Source organism: Haliotis asinina, chromosome 5 (genome assembly GCF_037392515.1).
Source record: "Haliotis asinina isolate JCU_RB_2024 chromosome 5, JCU_Hal_asi_v2, whole genome shotgun sequence".
Classification (NCBI taxonomy): Eukaryota; Metazoa; Mollusca; class Gastropoda; order Lepetellida; family Haliotidae; genus Haliotis; species Haliotis asinina.
In genome coordinates, this window is record NC_090284.1 from 47,872,428 (window position 1) to 47,896,590 (window position 24,163).

The following is a 24,163-nucleotide window of genomic DNA, read 5'->3' on the forward strand; positions in this document are numbered from 1 at the left end:
AAATGAAGACATTCATTCATTCATTCATTCATTCATTCATTGAAAAGACGTCCACGGTACCACATATAACCAGTGCCTTTACCTCTCAACATTGCATACGCTGGTTGTATTGAAATGGTCCGTGTACACTGCTGATGTTTGAACGGTACTGAAGTAATTTTTTCGGGTAGGTGGGGTGGGGTTGGGGATGTTTAAAGAAACATATCATTCCCCCATCCCGACCAGCCACAGATTATGATGGGCACCTGATACAGTGGCTGACATAGACGGCACCAGCGTCATGTTCTATTTTTAGGTCAAAATGGCTGCCACGGATAACTCGTGGAGAGAAGGTTTGTAATCTCTAATCACCAGTTTTAAAACTTAGACTCTATTCTAAAGTTTCATTAGATTTCCATATCCAGTGGGAACCCTCGCGTGTCAGTTTCATTTCTTTTTATTTGGTCCACATACACCTGACTGTCTGCTGACACAATCCGGAGCGTCCATTCGATGTTAGAGACAGCTATTCTTACTTTCTGTTTCACTTTAACTTTGCAGGTTAGTTTTCCAGCAATGAGAACACTCATCAATTTAATAATCATAGTAAAGTATATGAATTTCATTTGATATCGAAATTACCCAAACACGTCATACTTTCCTGGTTGCGAATGAATAAAATGTTTCAAAGCTGTCTAAAATATGATCTGACACTATCGTCGGATTTTAATAAGATCTCTTTCATGATAAGATCAACCTCAATGATATACGCATCATGATGTTGTTTAAGATAAAGAAAGGAAAGTAATAATTTACTTATCATATTCTGGAATAGCCCTGGACTTTCCATGCTTATTAAAAGGAAGGATGTCTCAGGAATGAATGTACAAAGGTTCGAATCTCTGTTTGGACAATAATTTAGAAAAATAAAAATCTAGATGTTTACGATCTGATATGTTATGGTTAACAGATGTTTCAAAATTTAACGAAATCGGCGAAGAAATGATCTTTTAAGAAAATTCTGCCGCTCATTACATCATGTATAGTCTATGGTACTGTTCTTTATGTGGAGGTGTACTGAGAGTACAGTAGCTAACTAAACTGCAGGTTTCGGGGCAATCTCTCAGACGATTCTAGTCAGGTAGGTAAATACCATACTAATGCCGGACCGTTATCTATGTGGTTTGGACACATTACGGACTCTCATCTTTGGGGAGGCCCAAATTTTATTTTTAGGGATTAAGCATTTCTGATTGACTATTTGGTTAGCCATCTAGTTTGCCTGGCTCCCGGGGTCTGCTGCGCTACGCTCAGTGTTAAAGCTAATTCAGGTGTAACAGGAATATTTGAAATATAGTAGAAATTACGAATGTGGAACCCGAAAGTGATTGTACAGTTTCATTAGTACATATAATGAGCGTGTGTGTGTGTGTGTGTGTGTGTGTGTGTGTGTGTGTGAGAGAGAGAGAGAGAGAGAGAGAGAGAGAGAGGAGGGTGGGAGTAAGGTGTTCAGTCATGGTGAATTGACCTTCTTGACCAAGTGAGTGAGTGAGTATGGTTTGCCGCGGGCTTGAGCAATTTTCCAGAAATGAACTTCACGCTTAGTTCCATTGGTGAGAACTGAACCCGGGTCTTCGACGTGACGAACGGTTGAACCACTCGGCTGTGCCAACTGTGTCGCTGGCCGCGATATACGGGGAAATTTGGTAAACCACACTCAATCACTTGATCAAATAGTCAATCCGTCATTACCCAGTATGTCCTCATTATCGATTATCCCCCTAAGCCACATTTCTCAATAAAATACATTTTATGAAATTTAAATATCACATCCATACAGTACGGGTGTGTTCGTTTTTGCTCTTGCCTTTCACTAGTGCACATTTGCCCTAATGTGAGAGACAGTGAGATGTTCATCTTTTTTGTTCTGGGGAGATCACCATTGTCGTACATAAACATATTAAGGAGTTGTCCTCGAATATTGTGTAGGCATTGATCTTATACATCACATGCATAGTGTTTTGGGGTGGGGTGGGCACTACATAAATTGTAGGAAGTTTGCACATGTGGGAAGTTTACATACACGTATGTAGGAAGTCACAGTCACACACATTTCAACCCCCCACACACATACACACATTCACCTAATCTCACAAAGATTAGGACAAAGGCACCACACCTGATTTCAGAACCACTTTCTGAAGAATTATGGTCACGAACTATGCCACAATGGCTCTCCAGTAGAAACTGTTAAGTGTAACTTAAGTACAGGGTTCATGTCTTCAACTCCCATAAAATATGGTAACTATTTGCTTGTTCCCCCGGATATTTAATGACCCCTACATAGGTCCCTTTACTCCATCGGATATGACAAGTGGCTTCTGGAAAAGTGGTAACTTCCTCTTCACAAACACTATGTTTCCCAGAATCTTTTGGCCAATCTTCCTGCCACCAAGAACCTCCTGACAACGCCGTTGCAAACATGTGCACAGAAGCGTTGACAACATCACATGATGCCACTCATAACATTATGAAGGTCACGGTTAGTAAACCGGAAGTTTAAACAGCTCTTTAGGTACCAAAGCATCGTTCTTGATAGTTTTTCCCTAATCAGAAATAAGGAACCCTCTTAACCCTGTTGTTAAGTCAACAAATAGCTTGGCATTCGAATATTCACTTATTATTCTATTGAACTGAAGTACAGTAAAAAAAATCACAAGCGGTAGACTGCTGAATAAAACTAATACTTTCAGAAATTGCTCGATACCAACAGTAAATGAGACTGGTGCTTCTTCGTGCACAATGGACACTGCTCCACTGCTATCAGAGCCAGAGGATGGTTCCATCCAAGAATCCTCATATCACCTTCCACAGCCTCTTCGGGGACCATCTCTGGATGAATTAGCTGGATGTGGCGTTGACGTTAGATTCCCCGGCGACGACATTACGACGACGGGCATCGACTTCAGGGACTACACGTCTCTCAGTACGAATGTCCAGATCGACAGATTAAAAGAACATGAAGAGGAACACGAACCAACTGAGAGAAAAGTCGTTTTTTCTCCTGACCAGACGACTGATGATGCAGTTCCAATGGCCATGCCAGGACATCTCCCCATTCCTTCAACATCAGTATACAGGGATCAGGATCTGAGTGACCTTGACACCGTATCAGCCACCGCTCATCGCGATGCCAGCCACCCCTCTGCCAGCATGGAAGACGTCCGCCCTATTCCTGTTCCTTTTGCAGAAGGTGAGACGTTAGACATCCTATGCTTTATGGAATATGGATAATGGTTGCCGTAGTTTCGTACATGCATATTTCTTCGTTTATCTATGCATATAATACACATTATAACAATAACATTGATTTCCACAAAAATAGGAAATCTCCACCAGACAGTCTAAGTAAAGTTATCCTCGGTATTTATCGTTACACTCCATTTCTGAGTCTAACTCAACCTTATGGGAGGTCGCGTCAGGTAACCTTTGAGATTGATCATTCAGAACACAGCTTACCAAATGGCGAAAGTGCACATTCGCACATACCTTTTGAACTTTTTTACCTCGAGAAGGTTCGTACCCGAACGATTCCGAATGCTATTTAGCATACGCTGGCTTCCGGTTGATGCACACGGCGTACGTACAACCATGACAACGGTGAGTAAACAGTCGCTAAAAATAGTGTTTTTGGCAATACTCAAGGATGTTATCTTGCGGAAATATTAGCTAATGGTAACCATGTCAACAGAACCCCCAGGCGTAAATACTGCAGACCAAATAACTGTGTTATATGCGGATTTTTGTATGTGGAGAGATATGTGTCAGTGAACTGAATATTTTGAAAGTCCCTCCGATCCCTAAATAGAATCCGTTGTCTTATCGGTTCAATCTCTTTAACCGTCTCGCGTTTGATTGGACGGCCATTGGTCGCTCAAAGGTTACCTGACGCGACATTTTACTAGGTTTTTTAGACTCAGTGGTGGAGTGTAACGAAATACGCTGAGACTAAGTTTACTTAGACTGCTCCACCAGAATAAGTATCAATGTCAATGGCGCCAAAGGGAAAGGAGGGTATCATGAAATAAACATTTGCAAAGGCAGGTCAATTCTTCAAAAGAAGAACAAATTCGTTTTTCAAAATTCAAATTTTATTATTGAATAGGACACACTTTTGTGATTGATTTCAAATTGTTACTAAGATACTGACTATGCGAAAATAGCCTGCATTTTACCGTGCCAGTGAAACACTAAGACTGGCGTTCTTGCGCAAACTACATTAGGGGACGTACTTATATGTTAAATATATTGAACACATTGTCAGTGAACTTTATTTCACGTATATTTTGAATGTTACTTTTGATCTTTGGCTGAAATCCCAGACTGGTTTGTGATACTTAAAGCTATATTGCTGAGCGCTGAGTTACAGAACTCTATGTTAACCCATATTTGTAAACGACACGTCTACCTTTTGGACCTGGCGCGATATCACTGTACCGTGAAGTATTAAACAGACCTTACTAGAGGGCGCCAAAATGACCTCACAGATATAGGGGCGGTGGGTAGCTCAGTAGATAAAGCGTTCGCTCGTCACACCGAAGGCCTGGATTCGATTCCTCACACGAGTACATTGTGTAACGTCGATTTCTGCTGTCGTTCAACGTGATATTGCTGGAAGTTTGCTTAAAGCAATGTGAAACCCAACTCACTCACTCACTCACTCACTCACTCACAGGTACAAGAGACGTTACATCCCAGCCATCTGGTGAGATAATATATGCGAACGAATCTGTACACCCGCCACAACGTACATGTGTTGCCCCTCCGCTCTCAGAAGGAAAGAGGTACCATGTCTTCTTCTCCTATGAAATCTCCGACAGAGAGTGGGTGGAGGAGGTTACCAAACGTCTGGAGTCGCCAGAGATGGGCTTCAGATGCAGCATGCACGAGAGGGACTTTCACGGAGGCAAGCGTATTATTGAAAACATCACTGAACACATACGACAGTCCGAGAAGACGGTGTTGGTGCTGTCTCCAGACTTCCTACAGAGTCACTGGTGCATGTTTGAGATTGAGATGGGGATGATCCTGGGCATGGAGGAGAGTCAACTGCTGGTGGTGCCTGTGATGGTAAAGCGTTGCTGTGTGCCAGACAGTATCAAGACTCTCACCTACATTGACGCAACTCCTGACAATGAGTGGTGGCAGCGGTTCATTGGGGCCATAGTTTGTAAAGGCATGTGTACTTATCCTGAGACTTTACATACCTTAGTTGACTATTATAGGAATGAGTGAGTTTAGTGTTAAGCCGTACTCAGCAATATTTCAGCTATATGGCGGCGGTCTGTAAATAATCGATTCTTTACCAGACAACCCAGTGATCAACAGCATGAACTCCGATCTGCGCAACTGTGAACCGATGACACATGTAGACCAAGTCAGCGAACCTGACCACCCGATCCCATTAGCCACGATTTTACGACAAGCATTGTCGCCTTTTATGGCAAGCCTGGGTTGCTGAAGACCTATTCTACTCCGTGCTATTAAACTATTAAAGGAGCATACCGATCTAAATAATTACATCCCATACGCCATCTTCCCAATGAAAGAATCGCTATTGTTGCTGAATTAGACATTTTCACCTAATAAGAAGTTGCTACAGTCTCATTTCTCAATCTGATTTACTTTTCAGGAAGTATGTCACGAAATTACTGAAACATATTGAAACTAATCTGGAATCATATACCATTTCAGAGGACTTGCGCGGTAACCTGACGGGTACTAAGGATTTGAGAATCGAACCTCGCCACGGTAAAATTGGAGTCTCATGATGTGCTGTGACATGGTGAACTTCAATCATCCTCATCTTGATTTTCATGAGACCTACATCAGTCTAAACTTCCATCCTTCTTTCATCAACAGTAAAGGAATTCCGCGCTTCTTCACCCAGTCTTTGTAATTCTTGTCTAAGGACTTCCACTATCATTCATCTTATTTCTGATATTCCTAACTGTTTTTTCACCTTTTCCCATCTCGCCGGCGAACCGTAGTACTGAACCTCCTCTGCCGTCTTCTGCTCAGTCCCAACTTGTGCTTCCCAATCCTCAGCTTGTATTCAGTCCGAAGTTCTGTATACTTTTGATAGATGAATGTAATGTCTACCAGTTGACTCTTAGTCATGTCCTTTCAAAATCATCTACAACCAGCGTTCTTTTCTAAATCTGCCATGTCAACAAAGGAAGCCGTCTGCTACACCGGGGAAGGTAACTGTTGATGCAGTAAGGCTAATTATCTAGGCTACATTACTGTTTCCTATATTGAGTACCTTACTACACAATGTAACACCCTATTTTTAAATTCTTTTTTCAGTATTAGAAAACAAAACCTTTCTCAATAAATGTTGGGAAAACTGTAATTTATGTAGGTGTTGTCCAGGTGATAGAGATGATCACAATGTTACTGATTGTATCATTTGTCTTAAGGAAATATGGATGCGTTGGTTGAACTATCTTCCGACTTCAAGTGTCCCTTGGGAGAACAGTTGAGGACCCCTTATATACCCGAGCCATTACTCAGACCGGGTGTTCAGGTATGTCTACAGAGTCCGGGTGTCCAACTGTTTCTATCTTCCTGACACCCAGTAACCAAATGTATGTTTGCTGCTGACACCCAGTGTCCAGGTGTGTGTATAGTGCTGACACCCAGTGTCCAGGTGTGTGTTTGTTGCTGACACCCAGTGTCCAGGTGTATGTAAGTTGCTGACACCCAGTGTCCAGGTGTATGTAAGTTGCTGACACCCAGTGTCCAGGTGTATGTAAGTTGCTGACACCCAGTATCCAGGTGTATGTAAGTTGCTGACACCCAGTGTGCAGGTGTATGTAAGTTGCTGACACCCAGTGTCCAGGTGTGTGTTTGTTGCTGACACCCAGTGCCCAGGTGTATGTAAGTTGCTGACACCCAGTGTCCAGGTGTATGTAAGTTGCTGACACCCAGTGTCCAGATGTATGTAAGTTGCTGACACCCAGTGTCCAGGTGTATGTAAGTTGCTGACACCCAGTGTCCAGGTGTGTGTTTGTTGCTGACACCCAGTGTCCAGGTGTATGTAAGTTGCTGACACCCAGTGTCCAGGTGTATGTAAGTTGCTGACACCCAGTGTGCAGGTGTATGTAAGTTGCAGACACCCAGTGTCCAGGTGTATGTAAGTTGCTGACACCCAGTATCCAGGTGTATGTAAGTTGCTGACACCCAGTATCCAGGTGTATGTAAGTTGCTGACACCCAGTGTCCACGTGTGTGTTTGTTGCTGACACCCAGTGTCCAGGTGTATGTAAGTTGCAGACACCCAGTGTCCAGGTGTATGTAAGTTGCTGACACCCAGTGTCCAGGTGTATGTAAGTTGCTGACACCCAGTGTCCAGGTGTGTGTTTGTTGCTGACACCCAGTGTCCAGGTGTATGTAAGTTGCTGACACCCAGTGTGCAGGTGTATGTAAGTTGCTGACACCCAGTGTCCAGGTGTATGTAAGTTGCTGACACCCAGTGTCCAGGTGTGTGTTTGTTGCTGACACCCAGTGTCCAGGTGTATGTAAGTTGCTGACACCCAGTGTCCAGGTGTGTGTTTGTTGCTGACACCCAGTGTCCAGGTGTATGTAAGTTGCTGACACCCAGTGTGCAGGTGTATGTAAGTTGCTGACACCCAGGGTCCAGGTGTATGTAAGTTGCTGACACCCAGTGTCCAGGTGTGTGTTTGTTGCTGACACCCAGTGTCCAGGTGTATGTAAGTTGCTGACACCCAGTGTCCAGGTGTGTGTTTGTTGCTGACACCCAGTGTCCAGGTGTGTGTTTGTTGCTGACACCCAGTGTCCAGGTGTATGTAAGTTGCAGACACCCAGTGTCAAGGTGTATGTAAGTTGCTGACACCCAGTGTCCACGTGTGTGTATAGTGCTGACAACCAGTATCCAGGTGTATGTAAGTTGCTGACACCCAGTGTCCACGTGTGTGTATAGTGCTGACACCCAGTGTCCAGGTGTATGTAAGTTGCTGACACCCAGTGTCCAGGTGTATGTAAGTTGCTGACACCCAGTGTCCAGGTGTATGTAAGTTGCTGACACCCAGTATCCAGGTGTATGTAAGTTGCTGACACCCAGTGTGCAGGTGTATGTAAGTTGCTGACACCCAGTGTCCAGGTGTGTGTTTGTTGCTGACACCCAGTGTCCAGGTGCATGTAAGTTGCTGACACCCAGTGTCCAGGTGTATGTAAGTTGCTGACACCCAGTGTCCAGGTGTGTGTTTGTTGCTGACACCCAGTGTCCAGGTGTATGTAAGTTGCTGACACCCAGTGTCCAGGTGTATGTAAGTTGCTGACACCCAGTGTCCAGGTGTGTGTTTGTTGCTGACACCCAGTGTCCAGGTGTATGTAAGTTGCTGCCACCCAGTGTGCAGGTGTATATAAGTTGCTGACACCCAGTGTCCAGGTGTGTGTTTGTTGCTGACACCCAGTGTCCAGGTGTGTGTTTGTTGCTGACACCCAGTGTCCAGGTGTGTGTTTGTTGCTGACACCCAGTGTCCAGGTGTGTGTTTGTTGCTGACATCCAGTGTCCAGGTGTATGTAAGTTGCTGACACCCAGTGTCCAGGTGTGTGTTTGTTGCTGACACCCAGTGTCCAGGTGTATGTAAGTTGCAGACACCCAGTGTCCAGGTGTATGTAAGTTGCTGACACCCAGTGTCCACGTGTGTGTATAGTGCTGACAACCAGTATCCTGGTGTATGTAAGTTGCTGACACCCAGTGTCCACGTGTGTGTATAGTGCTGACACCCAGTGTCCAGGTGTATGTAAGTTGCTGACACCCAGTGTCCAGGTGTATGTAAGTTGCTGACACCCAGTGTCCAGGTGTATGTAAGTTGCTGACACCCAGTATCCAGGTGTATGTAAGTTGCTGACACCCAGTGTGCAGGTGTATGTAAGTTGCTGACACCCAGTGTCCAGGTGTGTGTTTGTTGCTGACACCCAGTGTCCAGGTGCATGTAAGTTGCTGACACCCAGTGTCCAGGTGTATGTAAGTTGCTGACACCCAGTGTCCAGGTGTGTGTTTGTTGCTGACACCCAGTGTCCAGGTGTATGTAAGTTGCTGACACCCAGTGTCCAGGTGTATGTAAGTTGCTGACACCCAGTGTCCAGGTGTATGTAAGTTGCTGACACCCAGTATCCAGGTGTATGTAAGTTGCTGACACCCAGTGTGCAGGTGTATGTAAGTTGCTGACACCCAGTGTCCAGGTGTGTGTTTGTTGCTGACACCCAGTGCCCAGGTGTATGTAAGTTGCTGACACCCAGTGTCCAGGTGTATGTAAGTTGCTGACACCCAGTGTCCAGGTGTATGTAAGTTGCTGACACCCAGTGTCCAGGTGTATGTAAGTTGCTGACACCCAGTGTCCAGGTGTATGTAAGTTGCTGACACCCAGTGTCCAGGTGTGTGTTTGTTGCTGACACCCAGTGTCCAGGTGTATGTAAGTTGCTGACACCCAATGTCCAGGTGTGTGTTTGTTGCTGACACCCAGTGTCCAGGTGTATGTAAGTTGCTGACACCCAGTATCCAGGTGTATGTAAGTTGCTGACACCCAGTGTCCAGGTGGATGTAAGTTGCTGACACCCAGTGTGCAGGTGTATGTAAGTTGCTGACACCCAGTGTCCAGGTGTATGTAAGTTGCTGACACCCAGTGTCCAGGTGTGTGTTTGTTGCTGACACCCAGTGTCCAGGTGTATGTAAGTTGCTGACACCCAGTGTCCAGGTGTGTGTTTGTTGCTGACACCCAGTGTCCAGGTGTATGTAAGTTGCAGACACCCAGTGTCCAGGTGTATGTAAGTTGCTGACACCCAGTGTCCAGGTGTATGTAAGTTGCTGACACCCAGTGTCCAGGTGTATGTAAGTTGCTGACACCCAGTGTCCAGGTGTATGTAAGTTGCTGACACCCAGTGTCCAGGTGTATGTAAGTTGCTGACACCCAGTATCCAGGTGTATGTAAGTTGCTGACACCCAGTGTGCAGGTGTATGTAAGTTGCTGACACCCAGTGTCCAGGTGTATGTAAGTTGCTGACACCCAGTGTCCAGGTGTGTGTTTGTTGCTGACACCCAGTGTCCAGGTGTATGTAAGTTGCTGACACCCAGTGTGCAGGTGTATGTAAGTTGCTGACACCCAGTGTCCAGGTGTATGTAAGTTGCTGACACCCAGTGTCCAGGTGTGTGTTTGTTGCTGACACCCAGTATCCAGGTGTATGTAAGTTGCTGACACCCAGTGTCCAGGTGTGTGTTTGTTGCTGACACCCAGTGTCCAGGTGTATGTAAGTTGCTGACACCCAGTGTCCAGGTGTGTGTTTGTTGCTGACACCCAGTGTCCAGGTGTATGTAAGTTGCAGACACCCAGTGTCCAGGTGTATGTAAGTTGCTGACACCCAGTGTCCAGGTGTGTGTATGGTGCTGACAACCAGTATCCAGGTGTATGTAAGTTGCTGACACCCGGTGTCCACGTGTGTGTATAGTGCTGACACCCAGTGTCCAGGTGTATGTAAGTTGCTGACACCCAGTGTCCAGGTGTATGTAAGTTTCTGACACCCAGTGTCCAGGTGTATGTAAGTTGCTGACACCCAGTATCCAGGTGTATGTAAGTTGCTGACACCCAGTGTGCAGGTGTATGTAAGTTGCTGACACCCAGTGTCCAGGTGTGTGTTTGTTGCTGACACCCAGTGTCCAGGTGCATGTAAGTTGCTGACACCCAGTGTCCAGGTGTATGTAAGTTGCTGACACCCAGTGTCCAGGTGTGTGTTTGTTGCTGACACCCAGTGTCCAGGTGTATGTAAGTTGCTGACACCCAGTGTCCAGGTGTGTGTTTGTTGCTGACACCCAGTGTCCAGGTGTATGTAAGGTGCTGACACCCAGTGTCCAGGTGCATGTAAGGTGCTGACACCCAGTGTCCAGGTGTATGTAAGTTGCTGACACCCAGTGTCCAGGTGTGTGTTTGTTGCTGACACCCAGTGTCCAGGTGTATGTAAGTTGCTGACACCCAGTGTCCAGGTGTATGTAAGTTGCTGACACCCAGTGTCCAGGTGTGTGTTTGTTGCTGACACCCAGTGTCCAGGTGTATGTAAGTTGCTGACACCCAGTGTGCAGGTGTATGTAAGTTGCTGACACCCAGTGTCCAGGTGTATGTAAGTTGCTGACACCCAGTGTCCAGGTGTGTGTTTGTTGCTGACACCCAGTGTCCAGGTGTATGTAAGTTGCTGACACCCAGTGTCCAGGTGTGTGTTTGTTGCTGACACCTAGTGTCCAGGTGTATGTAAGTTGCTGACACCCAGTGTCCAGGTGTGTGTTTGTTGCTGACACCCAGTGTCCAGGTATATGTAAGTTGCTGACACCCAGTGTCCAGGTGTATGTAAGTTGCTGACACCCAGTGTCCACGTGTGTGTATAGTGCTGACAACCAGTATCCAGGTGTATGTAAGTTGCTGACACCCAGTGTCCACGTGTGTGTATAGTGCTGACACCCAGTGTCCAGGTGTATGTAAGTTGCTGACACCCAGTGTCCAGGTGTATGTAAGTTGCTGACACTCAGTGTCCAGGTGTATGTAAGTTGCTGACACCCAGTATCCAGGTGTATGTAAGTTGCTGACACCCAGTGTGCAGGTGTGTGTTTGTTGCTGACACCCAGTGTCCAGGTACATGTAAGTTGCTGACACCCAGTGTCCACGTGTGTGTATAGTGCTGACACCCAGTGTCCAGGTGTATGTAAGTTGCTGACACCCAGTGTCCAGGTGTATGTAAGTTGCTGACACTCAGTGTCCAGGTGTATGTAAGTTGCTGACACCCAGTATCCAGGTGTATGTAAGTTGCTGACACCCAGTGTCCAGGTGTGTGTTTGTTGCTGACACCCAGTGTCCAGGTGCATGTAAGTTGCTGACACCCAGTGTCCAGGTGTATGTAAGTTGCTGACACCCAGTGTCCAGGTGTATGTAAGTTGCTGACACCCAGTCTCCAGGTGTGTGTTTGTTGCTGACACCCAGTGTCCAGGTGTATGTAAGTTGCTGACACCCAGTATCCAGGTGTATGTAAGTTGCTGACACCCAGTGTCCACGTGTGTGTATAGTTCTGTGTGTACCACCACTCAGTATCTAGGCGTGTGCTTGTTGCTGACACCCAAGTATCCGGGTATGTGTATGTTGCTGACACCCAGTGTCCAGGTGTATGTAAGTTTCTGACACCCAGTGTCCAGGTGTATGTAAGTTGCTGACACCCAGTGTCCAGGTGTATGTAAGTTGCTGACACCCAGTGTCCAGGTGTATGTAAGTTGCTGACACCCAGTGTCCAGGTGTATGTAGGTTGCTGACACCCAGTATCCAGGTGTATGTAAGTTGCTGACACCCAGTGTGCAGGTGTATGTAAGTTGCTGACACCCAGTGTCCAGGTGTGTGTTTGTTGCTGACACCCAGTGTCCAGGTGCATGTAAGTTGCTGACACCCAGTGTCCAGGTGTATGTAAGTTGCTGACACCCAGTATCCAGGTGTATGTAAGTTGCTGACACCCAGTGTCTAGGTGTGTGTTTGTTGCTGACACCCAGTGTCCAGGTGTATGTAAGTTGCTGACACCCAGTGTGCAGGTGTATGTAAGTTGCTGACACCCAGTGTCCAGGTGTATGTAAGTTGCTGACACCCAGTGTCCAGGTGTGTGTTTGTTGCTGACACCCAGTGTCCAGGTGTATGTAAGTTGCTGACACCCAGTGTCCAGGTGTGTGTTTGTTGCTGACACCCAGTGTCCAGGTGTATGTAAGTTGCTGACACCCAGTGTCCAGGTGTGTGTTTGTTGCTGACACCCAGTGTCCAGGTGTATGTAAGTTGCTGACATCCAGTGTCCAGGTGTATGTAAGTTGCTGACACCCAGTGTCCACGTGTGTGTATAGTGCTGACAACCAGTGTCCAGGTGTATGTAAGTTGCTGACACCCAGTGTCCACGTGTGTGTATAGTGCTGACACCCAGTGTCCAGGTGTATGTAAGTTGCTGACACCCAGTGTCCAGGTGTGTGTTTGTTGCTGACACCCAGTATCCAGGTGTATGTAAGTTGCTGACACCCAGTGTCCAGGTGTGTGTTTGTTGCTGACACCCAGTGTCCAGGTGTATGTAAGTTGCTGACACCCAGTGTCCAGGTGTATGTAAGTTGCTGACACCCAGTGTCCAGGTGCATGTAAGTTGCTGACACCCAGTGTCCAGGTGTATGTAAGTTGCTGACACCCAGTGTCCAGGTGTGTGTTTGTTGCTGACACCCAGTGTCCAGGTGTATGTAAGTTGCTGACACCCAGTGTCCAGGTGTATGTAAGTTGCTGACACCCAGTGTCCAGGTGTGTGTTTGTTGCTGACACCCAGTGTCCAGGTGTATGTAAGTTGCTGACACCCAGTGTGCAGGTGTATGTAAGTTGCTGACACCCAGTGTCCAGGTGTATGTAAGTTGCTGACACCCAGTGTCCAGGTGTGTGTTTGTTGCTGACACCCAGTGTCCAGGTGTATGTAAGTTGCTGACACCCAGTGTCCAGGTGTGTGTTTGTTGCTGACACCCAGTGTCCAGGTGTATGTAAGTTGCTGACACCCAGTGTCCAGGTGTGTGTTTGTTGCTGACACCCAGTGTCCAGGTATATGTAAGTTGCTGACACCCAGTGTCCAGGTGTATGTAAGTTGCTGACACCCAGTGTCCACGTGTGTGTATAGTGCTGACAACCAGTATCCAGGTGTATGTAAGTTGCTGACACCCAGTGTCCACGTGTGTGTATAGTGCTGACACCCAGTGTCCAGGTGTATGTAAGTTGCTGACACCCAGTGTCCAGGTGTATGTAAGTTGCTGACACTCAGTGTCCAGGTGTATGTAAGTTGCTGACACCCAGTATCCAGGTGTATGTAAGTTGCTGACACCCAGTGTGCAGGTGTATGTAAGTTGCTGACACCCAGTGTCCAGGTGTGTGTTTGTTGCTGACACCCAGTGTCCAGGTGCATGTAAGTTGCTGACACCCAGTGTCCAGGTGTATGTATGTTGCTGACACCCAGTGTCCAGGTGTATGTAAGTTGCTGACACCCAGTGTCCAGGTGTGTGTTTGTTGCTGACACCCAGTGTCCAGGTGTATGTAAGTTGCTGACACCCAGTATCCAGGTGTATGTAAGTTGCTGACACCCAGTGTCCACGTGTGTGTATAGTTCTGTGTGTACCACCACTCAGTATCTAGGCGTGTGCTTGTTGCTGACACCCAAGTATCCGGGTATGTGTATGTTGCTGACACCCAGTGTCCAGGTGTATGTAAGTTGCTGACACCCAGTGTCCAGGTGTATGTAAGTTGCTGACACCCAGTGTCCAGGTGTATGTAAGTTGCTGACACCCAGTGTCCAGGTGTATGTAAGTTGCTGACACCCAGTGTCCAGGTGTATGTAGGTTGCTGACACCCAGTATCCAGGTGTATGTAAGTTGCTGACACCCAGTGTGCAGGTGTATGTAAGTTGCTGACACCCAGTGTCCAGGTGTGTGTTTGTTGCTGACACCCAGTGTCCAGGTGCATGTAAGTTGCTGACACCCAGTGTCCAGGTGTATGTAAGTTGCTGACACCCAGTGTCCAGGTGTATGTAAGTTGCTGACACCCAGTGTCTAGGTGTGTGTTTGTTGCTGACACCCAGTGTCCAGGTGTATGTAAGTTGCTGACACCCAGTGTGCAGGTGTATGTAAGTTGCTGACACCCAGTGTCCAGGTGTATGTAAGTTGCTGACACCCAGTGTCCAGGTGTGTGTTTGTTGCTGACACCCAGTGTCCAGGTGTATGTAAGTTGCTGACACCCAGTGTCCAGGTGTATGTAAGTTGCTGACACCCAGTGTCCAGGTGTGTGTTTGTTGCTGACACCCAGTGTCCAGGTGTATGTAGGTTGCTGACACCCAGTATCCAGGTGTATGTAAGTTGCTGACACCCAGTGTCCACGTGTGTGTATAGTTCTGTGTGTACCACCACTCAGTATCTAGGCGTGTGCTTGTTGCTGACACCCAAGTATCCGGGTATGTGTATGTTGCTGACACCCAGTGTCCAGGTGTATGTAAGTTGCTGACACCCAGTGTCCAGGTGTATGTAAGTTGCTGACACCCAGTGTCCAGGTGTATGTAAGTTGCTGACACCCAGTGTCCAGGTGTATGTAAGTTGCTGACACCCAGTGTCCAGGTGTATGTAGGTTGCTGACACCCAGTATCCAGGTGTATGTAAGTTGCTGACACCCAGTGTGCAGGTGTATGTAAGTTGCTGACACCCAGTGTCCAGGTGTGTGTTTGTTGCTGACACCCAGTGTCCAGGTGCATGTAAGTTGCTGACACCCAGTGTCCAGGTGTATGTAAGTTGCTGACACCCAGTGTCCAGGTGTATGTAAGTTGCTGACACCCAGTGTCTAGGTGTGTGTTTGTTGCTGACACCCAGTGTCCAGGTGTATGTAAGTTGCTGACACCCAGTGTGCAGGTGTATGTAAGTTGCTGACACCCAGTGTCCAGGTGTATGTAAGTTGCTGACACCCAGTGTCCAGGTGTGTGTTTGTTGCTGACACCCAGTGTCCAGGTGTATGTAAGTTGCTGACACCCAGTGTCCAGGTGTATGTAAGTTGCTGACACCCAGTGTCCAGGTGTGTGTTTGTTGCTGACACCCAGTGTCCAGGTGTATGTAAGTTGCTGACACCCAGTGTCCAGGTGTATGTAAGTTGCTGACACCCAGTGTCCACGTGTGTGTATAGTGCTGACAACCAGTGTCCAGGTGTATGTAAGTTGCTGACACCCAGTGTCCACGTGTGTGTATAGTGCTGACACCCAGTGTCCAGGTGTATGTAAGTTGCTGACACCCAGTGTCCAGGTGTATGTATGTTGCTGACACCCAGTGTCCAGGTGTATGTAGGTTGCTGACACCCAGTATCCAGGTGTATGTAAGTTGCTGACACCCAGTGTGCAGGTGTATGTAAGTTGCTGACACCCAGTGTCCAGGTGTGTTTGTTGCTGACACCCAGTGTCCAGGTGCATGTAAGTTGCTGACACCCAGTGTCCAGGTGTATGTAAGTTGCTGACACCCAGTGTCCAGGTGTATGTAAGTTGCTGACACCCAGTGTCCAGGTGTGTGTTTGTTGCTGACACCCAGTGTCCAGGTGTATGTAAGTTGCTGACACCCAGTGTGCAGGTGTATGTAAGTTGCTGACACCCAGTGTCCAGGTGTATGTAAGTTGCTGACACCCAGTGTCCAGGTGTGTGTTTGTTGCTGACACCCAGTGTCCAGGTGTATGTAAGTTGCTGACACCCAGTGTCCAGGTGTGTGTTTGTTGCTGACACCCAGTGTCCAGGTGTATGTAAGTTGCTGACACCCAGTGTCCAGGTGTGTGTTTGTTGCTGACACCCAGTGTCCAGGTGTATGTAAGTTGCTGACACCCAGTGTCCAGGTGTATGTAAGTTGCTGACACCCAGTGTCCACGTGTGTGTATAGTGCTGACAACCAGTATCCAGGTGCATGTAAGTTGCTGACACCCAGTGTCCACGTGTGTGTATAGTGCTGACACCCAGTGTCCAGGTGTATGTAAGTTGCTGACACCCAGTGTCCAGGTGTGTGTTTGTTGCTGACACCCAGTGTCCAGGTGTATGTAAGTTGCTGACACCCAGTGTGCAGGTGTATGTAAGTTGCTGACACCCAGTGTCCAGGTGTATGTAAGTTGCTGACACCCAGTGTCCAGGTGTGTGTTCGTTGCTGACACCCAGTGTCCAGGTGTATGTAAGTTGCTGACACCCAGTGTCCAGGTGTGTGTTTGTTGCTGACACCCAGTGTCCAGGTGTATGTAAGTTGCTGACACCCAGTGTCCAGGTGTGTGTTTGTTGCTGACACCCAGTGTCCAGGTGTATGTAAGTTGCTGACACCCAGTGTCCAGGTGTATGTAAGTTGCTGACACCCAGTGTCCACGTGTGTGTATAGTGCTGACAACCAGTGTCCAGGTGTATGTAAGTTGCTGACACCCAGTGTCCACGTGTGTGTATAGTGCTGACACCCAGTGTCCAGGTGTATGTAAGTTGCTGACACCCAGTGTCCACGTGTATGTATGTTGCTGACACCCAGTGTCCAGGTGTATGTAAGTTGCTGACACCCAGTATCCAGGTGTATGTAAGTTGCTGACACCCAGTGTGCAGGTGTATGTAAGTTGCTGACACCCAGTGTCCAGGTGTGTGTTTGTTGCTGACACCCAGTGTCCAGGTGCATGTAAGTTGCTGACACCCAGTGTCCAGGTGTATGTAAGTTGCTGACACCCAGTGTCCAGGTGTATGTAAGTTGCTGACACCCAGTGTCCAGGTGTGTGTTTGTTGCTGACACCCAGTGTCCAGGTGTATGTAAGTTGCTGACACCCAGTATCCAGGTGTATGTAAGTTGCTGACACCCAGTGTCCACGTGTGTGTATAGTTCTGTGTGTACCACCACTCAGTATCTAGGCGTGTGCTTGTTGCTGACACCCAAGTATCCGGGTATGTGTATGTTGCTGACACCCAGTATCCACGTGTGAGTTTGTTGCAGACACCCAGTATCCAGGTGTGTGTATGGTAATGACACCCAGTATACAGGTGTGTCTTTGTACCTGACACCCGGTATCCGGATGTGTATTTGGTACTGGTCTGTTGCAGGTACCACCCGATGAGTTTCAACAGGCGATGGACATAATTCGATCTGCAAGGTGCTGGTGTGCAGTCTTCTGTGACATTGGACCATTTTGTGTGCCAACCTTCACGATCCTGCTCCTCTTTGGAATCGCTGCTATAGTGATTGGGGTGTTAGCAACATATTCAGGGGCGTTGCAACTTGTGATGTTTCCAGTGTATGCGACACCTACCTGGCTTTCCATCGCTGTAACATTTTTCATTCAGAGATGGATGGTAAGTATTTTCTGGTAATGTTACGCATAGTCAAGTAGCTTATGGCATTCAGTGGAAGTCTTTTGATGACAGATAATCATGTAGTCTTTTGTGTTCATTACTTAAAAGAAGTTTTTAAAGACGAAAAATATTCCAATCTCAATATTAATGAGAAAGGTACTTTTATCTCCAAAACCAAGATGGCCTCCAGCAGTTATTCAGGACCTGAAAAGGTTGCAAAGACAGGGAACACAATAATGGTATTTATATCAAACACCATGCGTTGTTTGTTAAAGAAAGTGTTCAAAAAATTCTGACAGCACCAACTGAATATGTATTACATGAAATCGGTAATTTTCAGTAAATATATCCTTTCAAATACAGTATGTAGTGAACTGTTTGAACTGTATGTCAGTGTGGTTGTGAGGGAATTTTGTGAATGTAAGACGCATAAATTGCAACGGACAAATCATTGGGCATTAAAACTCGAAAACTGCTTTGGATTATATGTGGAAACTGGGTATCTAAAGTAATTCCATCCAAATTTGGACATCCGCAACAAAATTACTTGAAGGGAGACATGTGTAGCGACCAGAACTGGGATAAACAGTCCACAATTTTGTAACACCCTATTTACTGCAGTACTGCTGCCGGTTAACTCTAAAACTTAAGGTGATCTATGCGCGGAATATGATTTAGTTTATGCTGTTGGAAAATACAGAAACACTGAAAATTAAATCAAGAATTTCCGCATCAGTGACATCCATCGGATCACATTTCAACAACTTTGATTACTAAAAATATATTTTCAGTGGAAAACATGTATGTCAAGGAGTTCTGTTTGGGCAAGCTCCCTACCTTACACAAAGGGGTGCGGTAAAACGCCACTCACTCACTCACTCACTCACTCACTCACCCACCCACTCAACCACCCAAGACTAACACTTACTTCCTGAAATATCCTATCTTATAGCAATGCCCAACAGAATGCCGACAAAGCAAAGGTCGGGACAATCGAGATTTTGTTTTTTGAAAAGTGAGATGGATTCGGTAGTGGTTACGGGAGTCCAACGAAAGATTCTCGGCGCATACAATCAATCTTTATGAAATATATTCTCTCCTGGATTAATCCAGAACATCAACTCATTATCTCGAAATCCATAAAATAATGATGACATTCAGAATAATACTCTGCAAATCTTATACACGCTGAAAATCGCCAAAATATGACAGAGGGAAAAACATATTTTCATTCCAGAGAAGGTCTCGACTCCGAACAGCAGTTGCAGAAGTCAACGCGATGTTTCTGAAATATAATATCATCGTAGGATTTAAGATGCAAGTGGCCGGTTGCATTTTAACTCGGACATATGTAAGTGTTCGTGATTGTATTTGAAATAGCATGTTATCAAGGATGTCGCTCCTGTACACGAAACAGATAGCATTTCGGCCTCAATCCAGTTACCATCTCACTTTCATTGAACCATTGGTCAGGAGAGGGCAATGGTGGCCCAGTAGCCAATGGCGGTGTAATTCGCCCTGCAATTTTACGTCTCTTTAGGGTACCTGCATTCTCTTCCCACAGTGGTTACTTGTCATATCTTCCTACGTAACCTCTGTTCTAACACGACCCTTTCATGGTGTGAGTGTTCAAGACTCGTGATTGGAGGCAATCAGATTTAGTAGTGCAATCAGTGACCTTGTTTCAAAAGTGATCGTTCGCAAGATCTCGGTAATTACCGGATGCATCGTGAAAACTAGAACCTCTTCCCGAGCGCGATACTCAAATGTTTCTTCTAGACAGAACTCAGTCAAGTCATATTTGTTTCTCCACATTGCTTGCATTTGTCAAGTTGAATCTAGGTCGATGTAACACGTGTTCTGATTGGACAGTAAAAAAGGGAGATAAATCTGCTTCCATTTTTTGCCGCTAGGGGATTTCATGAGAACTGCGAAATATGGCCGTATTAGAACAGAGGTTCGTAGGAAGATATGGCAAGTAACCTCTGTGGGAAGAGAATGGGGTACCTGAAACATTCTGTTCGTGGATTCGAATCTGGTTTGCGATCAATGTCATTTAAGGGGCGATTGGGTAGCCTAATGGTTAAAGCGTTTGCTCGTCAGGCCTAAGACCAGGGGTCGATTGCCCACATGGGTACAATCAAGCCCATTTCTGGTGTCCCTCGCCATAATAGTGCTGGACTATTGCCAAAAGCAGCGTAAAACTAACCTCACTCACACTCACTATTCAATAGTGTGAAAGTCACGGGAGTGCTCATGGGATTAAACTAATGTTTAATCCTGTAACACCTCTTCATCCCCCTCCAACTCATCTTAATGGTAACGTACGTGTTGAGCAAAGGCCATGGATATTCAATTCTTTGCTACAACTACAGGGACCATAGGTTCTACTTGTTAATGCCATTTCATGAGGTAAACTGGTATTTCGTTATTAGATATAATTTTGATGTGGCCTATGGCGGGTGGTGGTAACAGATAAGGTGGTTGGAGTTTCACTTTAATTAAAGAGGTCACTTCATTCATAGAATATTTTCAATCGCTAACGGTTTTTTTTTTCAGCTCCAGTTTTGGTTTTATGATCCAACGGAATGCAAGGTATGTACGAAACTGTTTATCCCTTTCATTTCAATGACGATATTGTATAATCTAAAAAGTGTATGTTGATAATCTTTGATGCGAAATAATTATAAAATCCAGAATAATCAGATACGTCACGAGTTTCCGCATTGGTGATTTTGCATAATACAACTACAACCTGCATCTGCAACCTTGGCTGATCTATATACATATACAGTACCGCCTATATTAATTACACACCGTCAACATATAGGTGGAATATGGTTGTGTGCGACTTTCAGCAACAAACATATAATAAAAGGTAACAGTTAACTTTTGATTACTTTTAGAACTTTTTGGCGATATTTCTGGAAGGAATTGAAGGAAGACATCGGGAATCTGGTTTAAATGCAGAGATGGTTAGTATTGTGTATATTTTGCTTGTTATGTGTGAACCATCCGTTCTCCATTTAGCACAGATGATTCCTGTAGAAGGGTAATATCGCCAGCTCTTTTCTGACAATCACGATCCAAAATGTTTAGTAGATAAGAAGCAGTTAACAACCAAAACTTACTTTTTAGTAATGTTCCATATGTTGGTGACTGCAAATGCATTCAGCGAATCAATGTTGGGCTGGGTCAGTGATGCTCTCATGAAGGGTTAGGCCGGGGATGTTGTCGGTAATGTTTGGACCAAGGGTGCAGTCAATAAGTGTTGGGCCCAGGATGCTGTAGCAATGGATTGTTGTGGATGCAGCCATTTATGGTTAGGCCGAAGATGTTTTATGTAGACTGGACTGGGGATGATGTCGGTTGAGTTTGGCCGAGGATGGTCTAGTGGTGATTTTCTGGGGATAGTCATCTAGGGTTGGGCCGAAGATGCTTTAGTATAGACTTGGCTGGAGATGCGGTCAGCTGGGTTGGGCCGAGGATGGCCCAGTAATGATTTGCTGGGGATAGTCATGTACGGTTGAACCGAAAATGCTTTTGTAAAGACTGGGCTGGAGATCCAGTCATTTGGTGGCGGGTCGAGGTAGTTCTGCAAAGGCTGGGCTAGAGGTGCAGACAGTAGGAGTTGGGCCGAGGATGCTCTTGTTAAGACTAAACTGGGGGTGCAGTCAGCTGCCTTTTAGTCGATGAACAGGTTGCCGTATCTCATGCCCAGGAGCATACATAGGTTGCCATCATATTAATATATTCTGCAGACTGTATGAAATCCGCCCGTACCTCAATTCTTTGTCTTCAAATAACAACTTTGCCACAATACTGTAAGGGTCAATTTGTCTTAACAGGCATCACAGCTGCTTCAACACTACTGCCTTGACTACACATCCGCTTACAACGAAGGTCAGCTCGAGGTCAAACATGGCACAAGGCACGTCCGGAGCGCCATCTGCCTTTGTCAGTTTATAGAAGACAAGTACACAAAGGGTCATATTCTTCCCCCCGTAATCGTATGAAGGATATCCATACCTAAAGGCACTGTGGGCTCCCAGGAGAAGCAACACACTGCTTCTTCATTTACCAAAGCATGTACAATATCAGTTCTTACTTTCCCATGTACTTTTTGTTAGTTTAAAGCAGTTTAACCCAGATTTCAGTATAGTCCAGGAGGAGGTAGCTGAAAAATCTGATGTCGTAGATGTCGTCGTACTCATTTGGTTTGACACTATTTTCTGTTAGCATGATATCTTTGGCTCATGAAAAGGCCTGTAATACTCTCACATTGTGTTATCAGTTTTTTTCACAGGCCATTTTATGTAGGTGGGTCTCAGAGCATTTTCATGACTTTTAATTTCTGCCCGACAACATCTCAAAGTTAGTCATGGATAGTTTTACGTTCCACGTCCCGACATATTTGATTTGCATTTAAATCTACGGGGATCGTCGAATAACCGAATGGTTAAAGCGTTCGCTCATGACGCTCCAAACAACCCTACTGCGATTTCCCATAAGGGAATGGTGTGTGAAGCATATATTTCTTGTTTCTCATCGTGATATAACTGGTGTATTGCTAAAAGAGGTATAAAACAACACTCATGCAGTCTTAATATGTGTGGGAAGTGTAAATGATGTAGACCACTATGTACCTTTATTAGCAGAACCGTCGTCCACCGAAGCAACTGTGTTTTTTTCAAACGATCAAACATAACACGCCTCATTGTTTACAATGACGTCTACTGGCAAGTCACAACTTTAGTTTCATGTTTGAGCTTTTGTCTCGTAAAGGCATATATTTTGCATTAATACACACAGTACCAATGATGTAAAATATGCTTACCTTTATCATGTGGAGTGTGGATGCCATCGTCCTGGGGGCGGAAATGGACCCTGAAATCCAGAGGCATGACGACTGCCAAGAAGACATTCCATGGACAGAAGTGGATCAAGAATTCTTCTGGAGTAGGATGTGGATGTTTTACTGTTCGTACATTTTGTGACAGTGTACCATGCGTATCTACTACTGTAAACCCTCCAGCAGAATAGGTAGCGTTGCATACGTTGAGGGAACACGGTTCCAGAGTTTTTTTGTTCTCAAAAAGGTTTTTTATCTCTAGTCTGATGTGCCTGACTTTATCGCTGTGTAGGAGTGCTTGTTTTTGCCATACACTGCTAATAACAGTGCCAACACAGAAACACAGCAAGAAATATTAAAACAAAATACATCAGTACACGGGCGTATTATAATATGTACAAACTAGAACTTACAATACAGCATTACCAGATCACATCGCACAAACTTTCAGTTCAATGTATGTACCAAACAATCCAGTGATGTCTGAAGATGAGACAACCATGTCTTTGCGGTAATATAGCAACATACGTACGGTGTGCATGTGTGAAGGGGTTTTATAACCCACTAAGTTACCAGTTTGGTATAGTGCTCGGCAACCATGCGCATCCGTTTTCACATTTGTAGAGATATTAAAGATATCTTCAATTGTTTTAACTGAATGAGTGATTGAGTATGGTTTAACGCCGCTTTTAGTAATATTTCTGCAATATGACGGTGAGGGACGCCAGAAAGGGGCTTCACGAATTGTGCCAGTGTGGTTAATCGAACCCGGGGTCCGAGGTTATAAACAAAATTTCGTGCTCAACTCAAGTTTATGCTCAAATTCGTGCTCATGCTCAAAATCGCGCTCAGCCGAGTTTCATACTCAAGCAAAGGTTATAAAACATTTTGAGCACGTACTCAGCTGAGTACAACTCAAGCTCGGCTTGAGTATGCTCGATGTACTCTTTGTTTATGATACAAGCGGCAATTTGGAACTCTTCCGTCAGGAAAGGTAAGAAGACCTCGTCCTCTCCCATATCTTCGAGCGGATTCGAACGATCTCGAAATACTCTCGGTACGCGCGATCTCCTCCGAGCCTGCCGAATCTGACGCAGGTGAGCTGCCATGGTTGACATCGAACTCAGCGTTGAGCACGGTCCTTAGCATACTTGAGATCATAAGGGTTTCATGCTCAAGTTGAGCACGAACACGTACTCAGATTTATTTATAACCTCCATTTACTGAGTCTAAGTTCTGAGTTGAGCACGAAACCGGATTTGAGCACGAGATCGTACTCAGGAAAGTTTTATAACCTCGGGGCCGGGTCTTCGGTGTGACGAGCCATCGCTTTAACCACTAGGCTACAATAGGTCCCGATGAAACCTTAGATTGTAATCAGAATACAATGGGC

General features: G+C 45.7%; 1 protein-coding gene across 1 annotated transcript; it reads left to right on the top strand.

The window, feature by feature from the left end:
- The first annotated feature begins 288 nt into the window (after positions 1–288).
- Positions 289–22,736, top strand: LOC137283515 (uncharacterized). The gene is made up of 10 exons (XM_067815060.1): positions 289–332; positions 2,733–3,232; positions 4,715–5,215; positions 5,734–5,790; positions 6,462–6,568; positions 17,670–17,918; positions 19,156–19,269; positions 20,478–20,513; positions 20,825–20,893; positions 21,767–22,736. The coding sequence occupies exons 2-10, from the start codon at positions 2,782–2,784 to the stop codon at positions 21,932–21,934; spliced, it is 1,752 nt and encodes a 583-aa protein (XP_067671161.1). The 5' UTR covers positions 289–332; positions 2,733–2,781; the 3' UTR covers positions 21,935–22,736.
- The last annotated feature ends 1,427 nt before the right edge of the window (positions 22,737–24,163 follow it).

Excerpts from the sequence above, each read along its gene's own strand:
- LOC137283515 (XM_067815060.1), top strand. The coding sequence starts at position 2,782 with ATGGACACTGCTCCACTGCTATCAGAGCCAGAGGATGGTTCCATCCAA. Across the intron at positions 5,216-5,733 it reads TGGGGCCATAGTTTGTAAAG|AGGACTTGCGCGGTAACCTG; the intron begins GCATGTGTACTT and ends ATACCATTTCAG. Across the intron at positions 6,569-17,669 it reads TACTCAGACCGGGTGTTCAG|GTACCACCCGATGAGTTTCA; the intron begins GTATGTCTACAG and ends GGTCTGTTGCAG.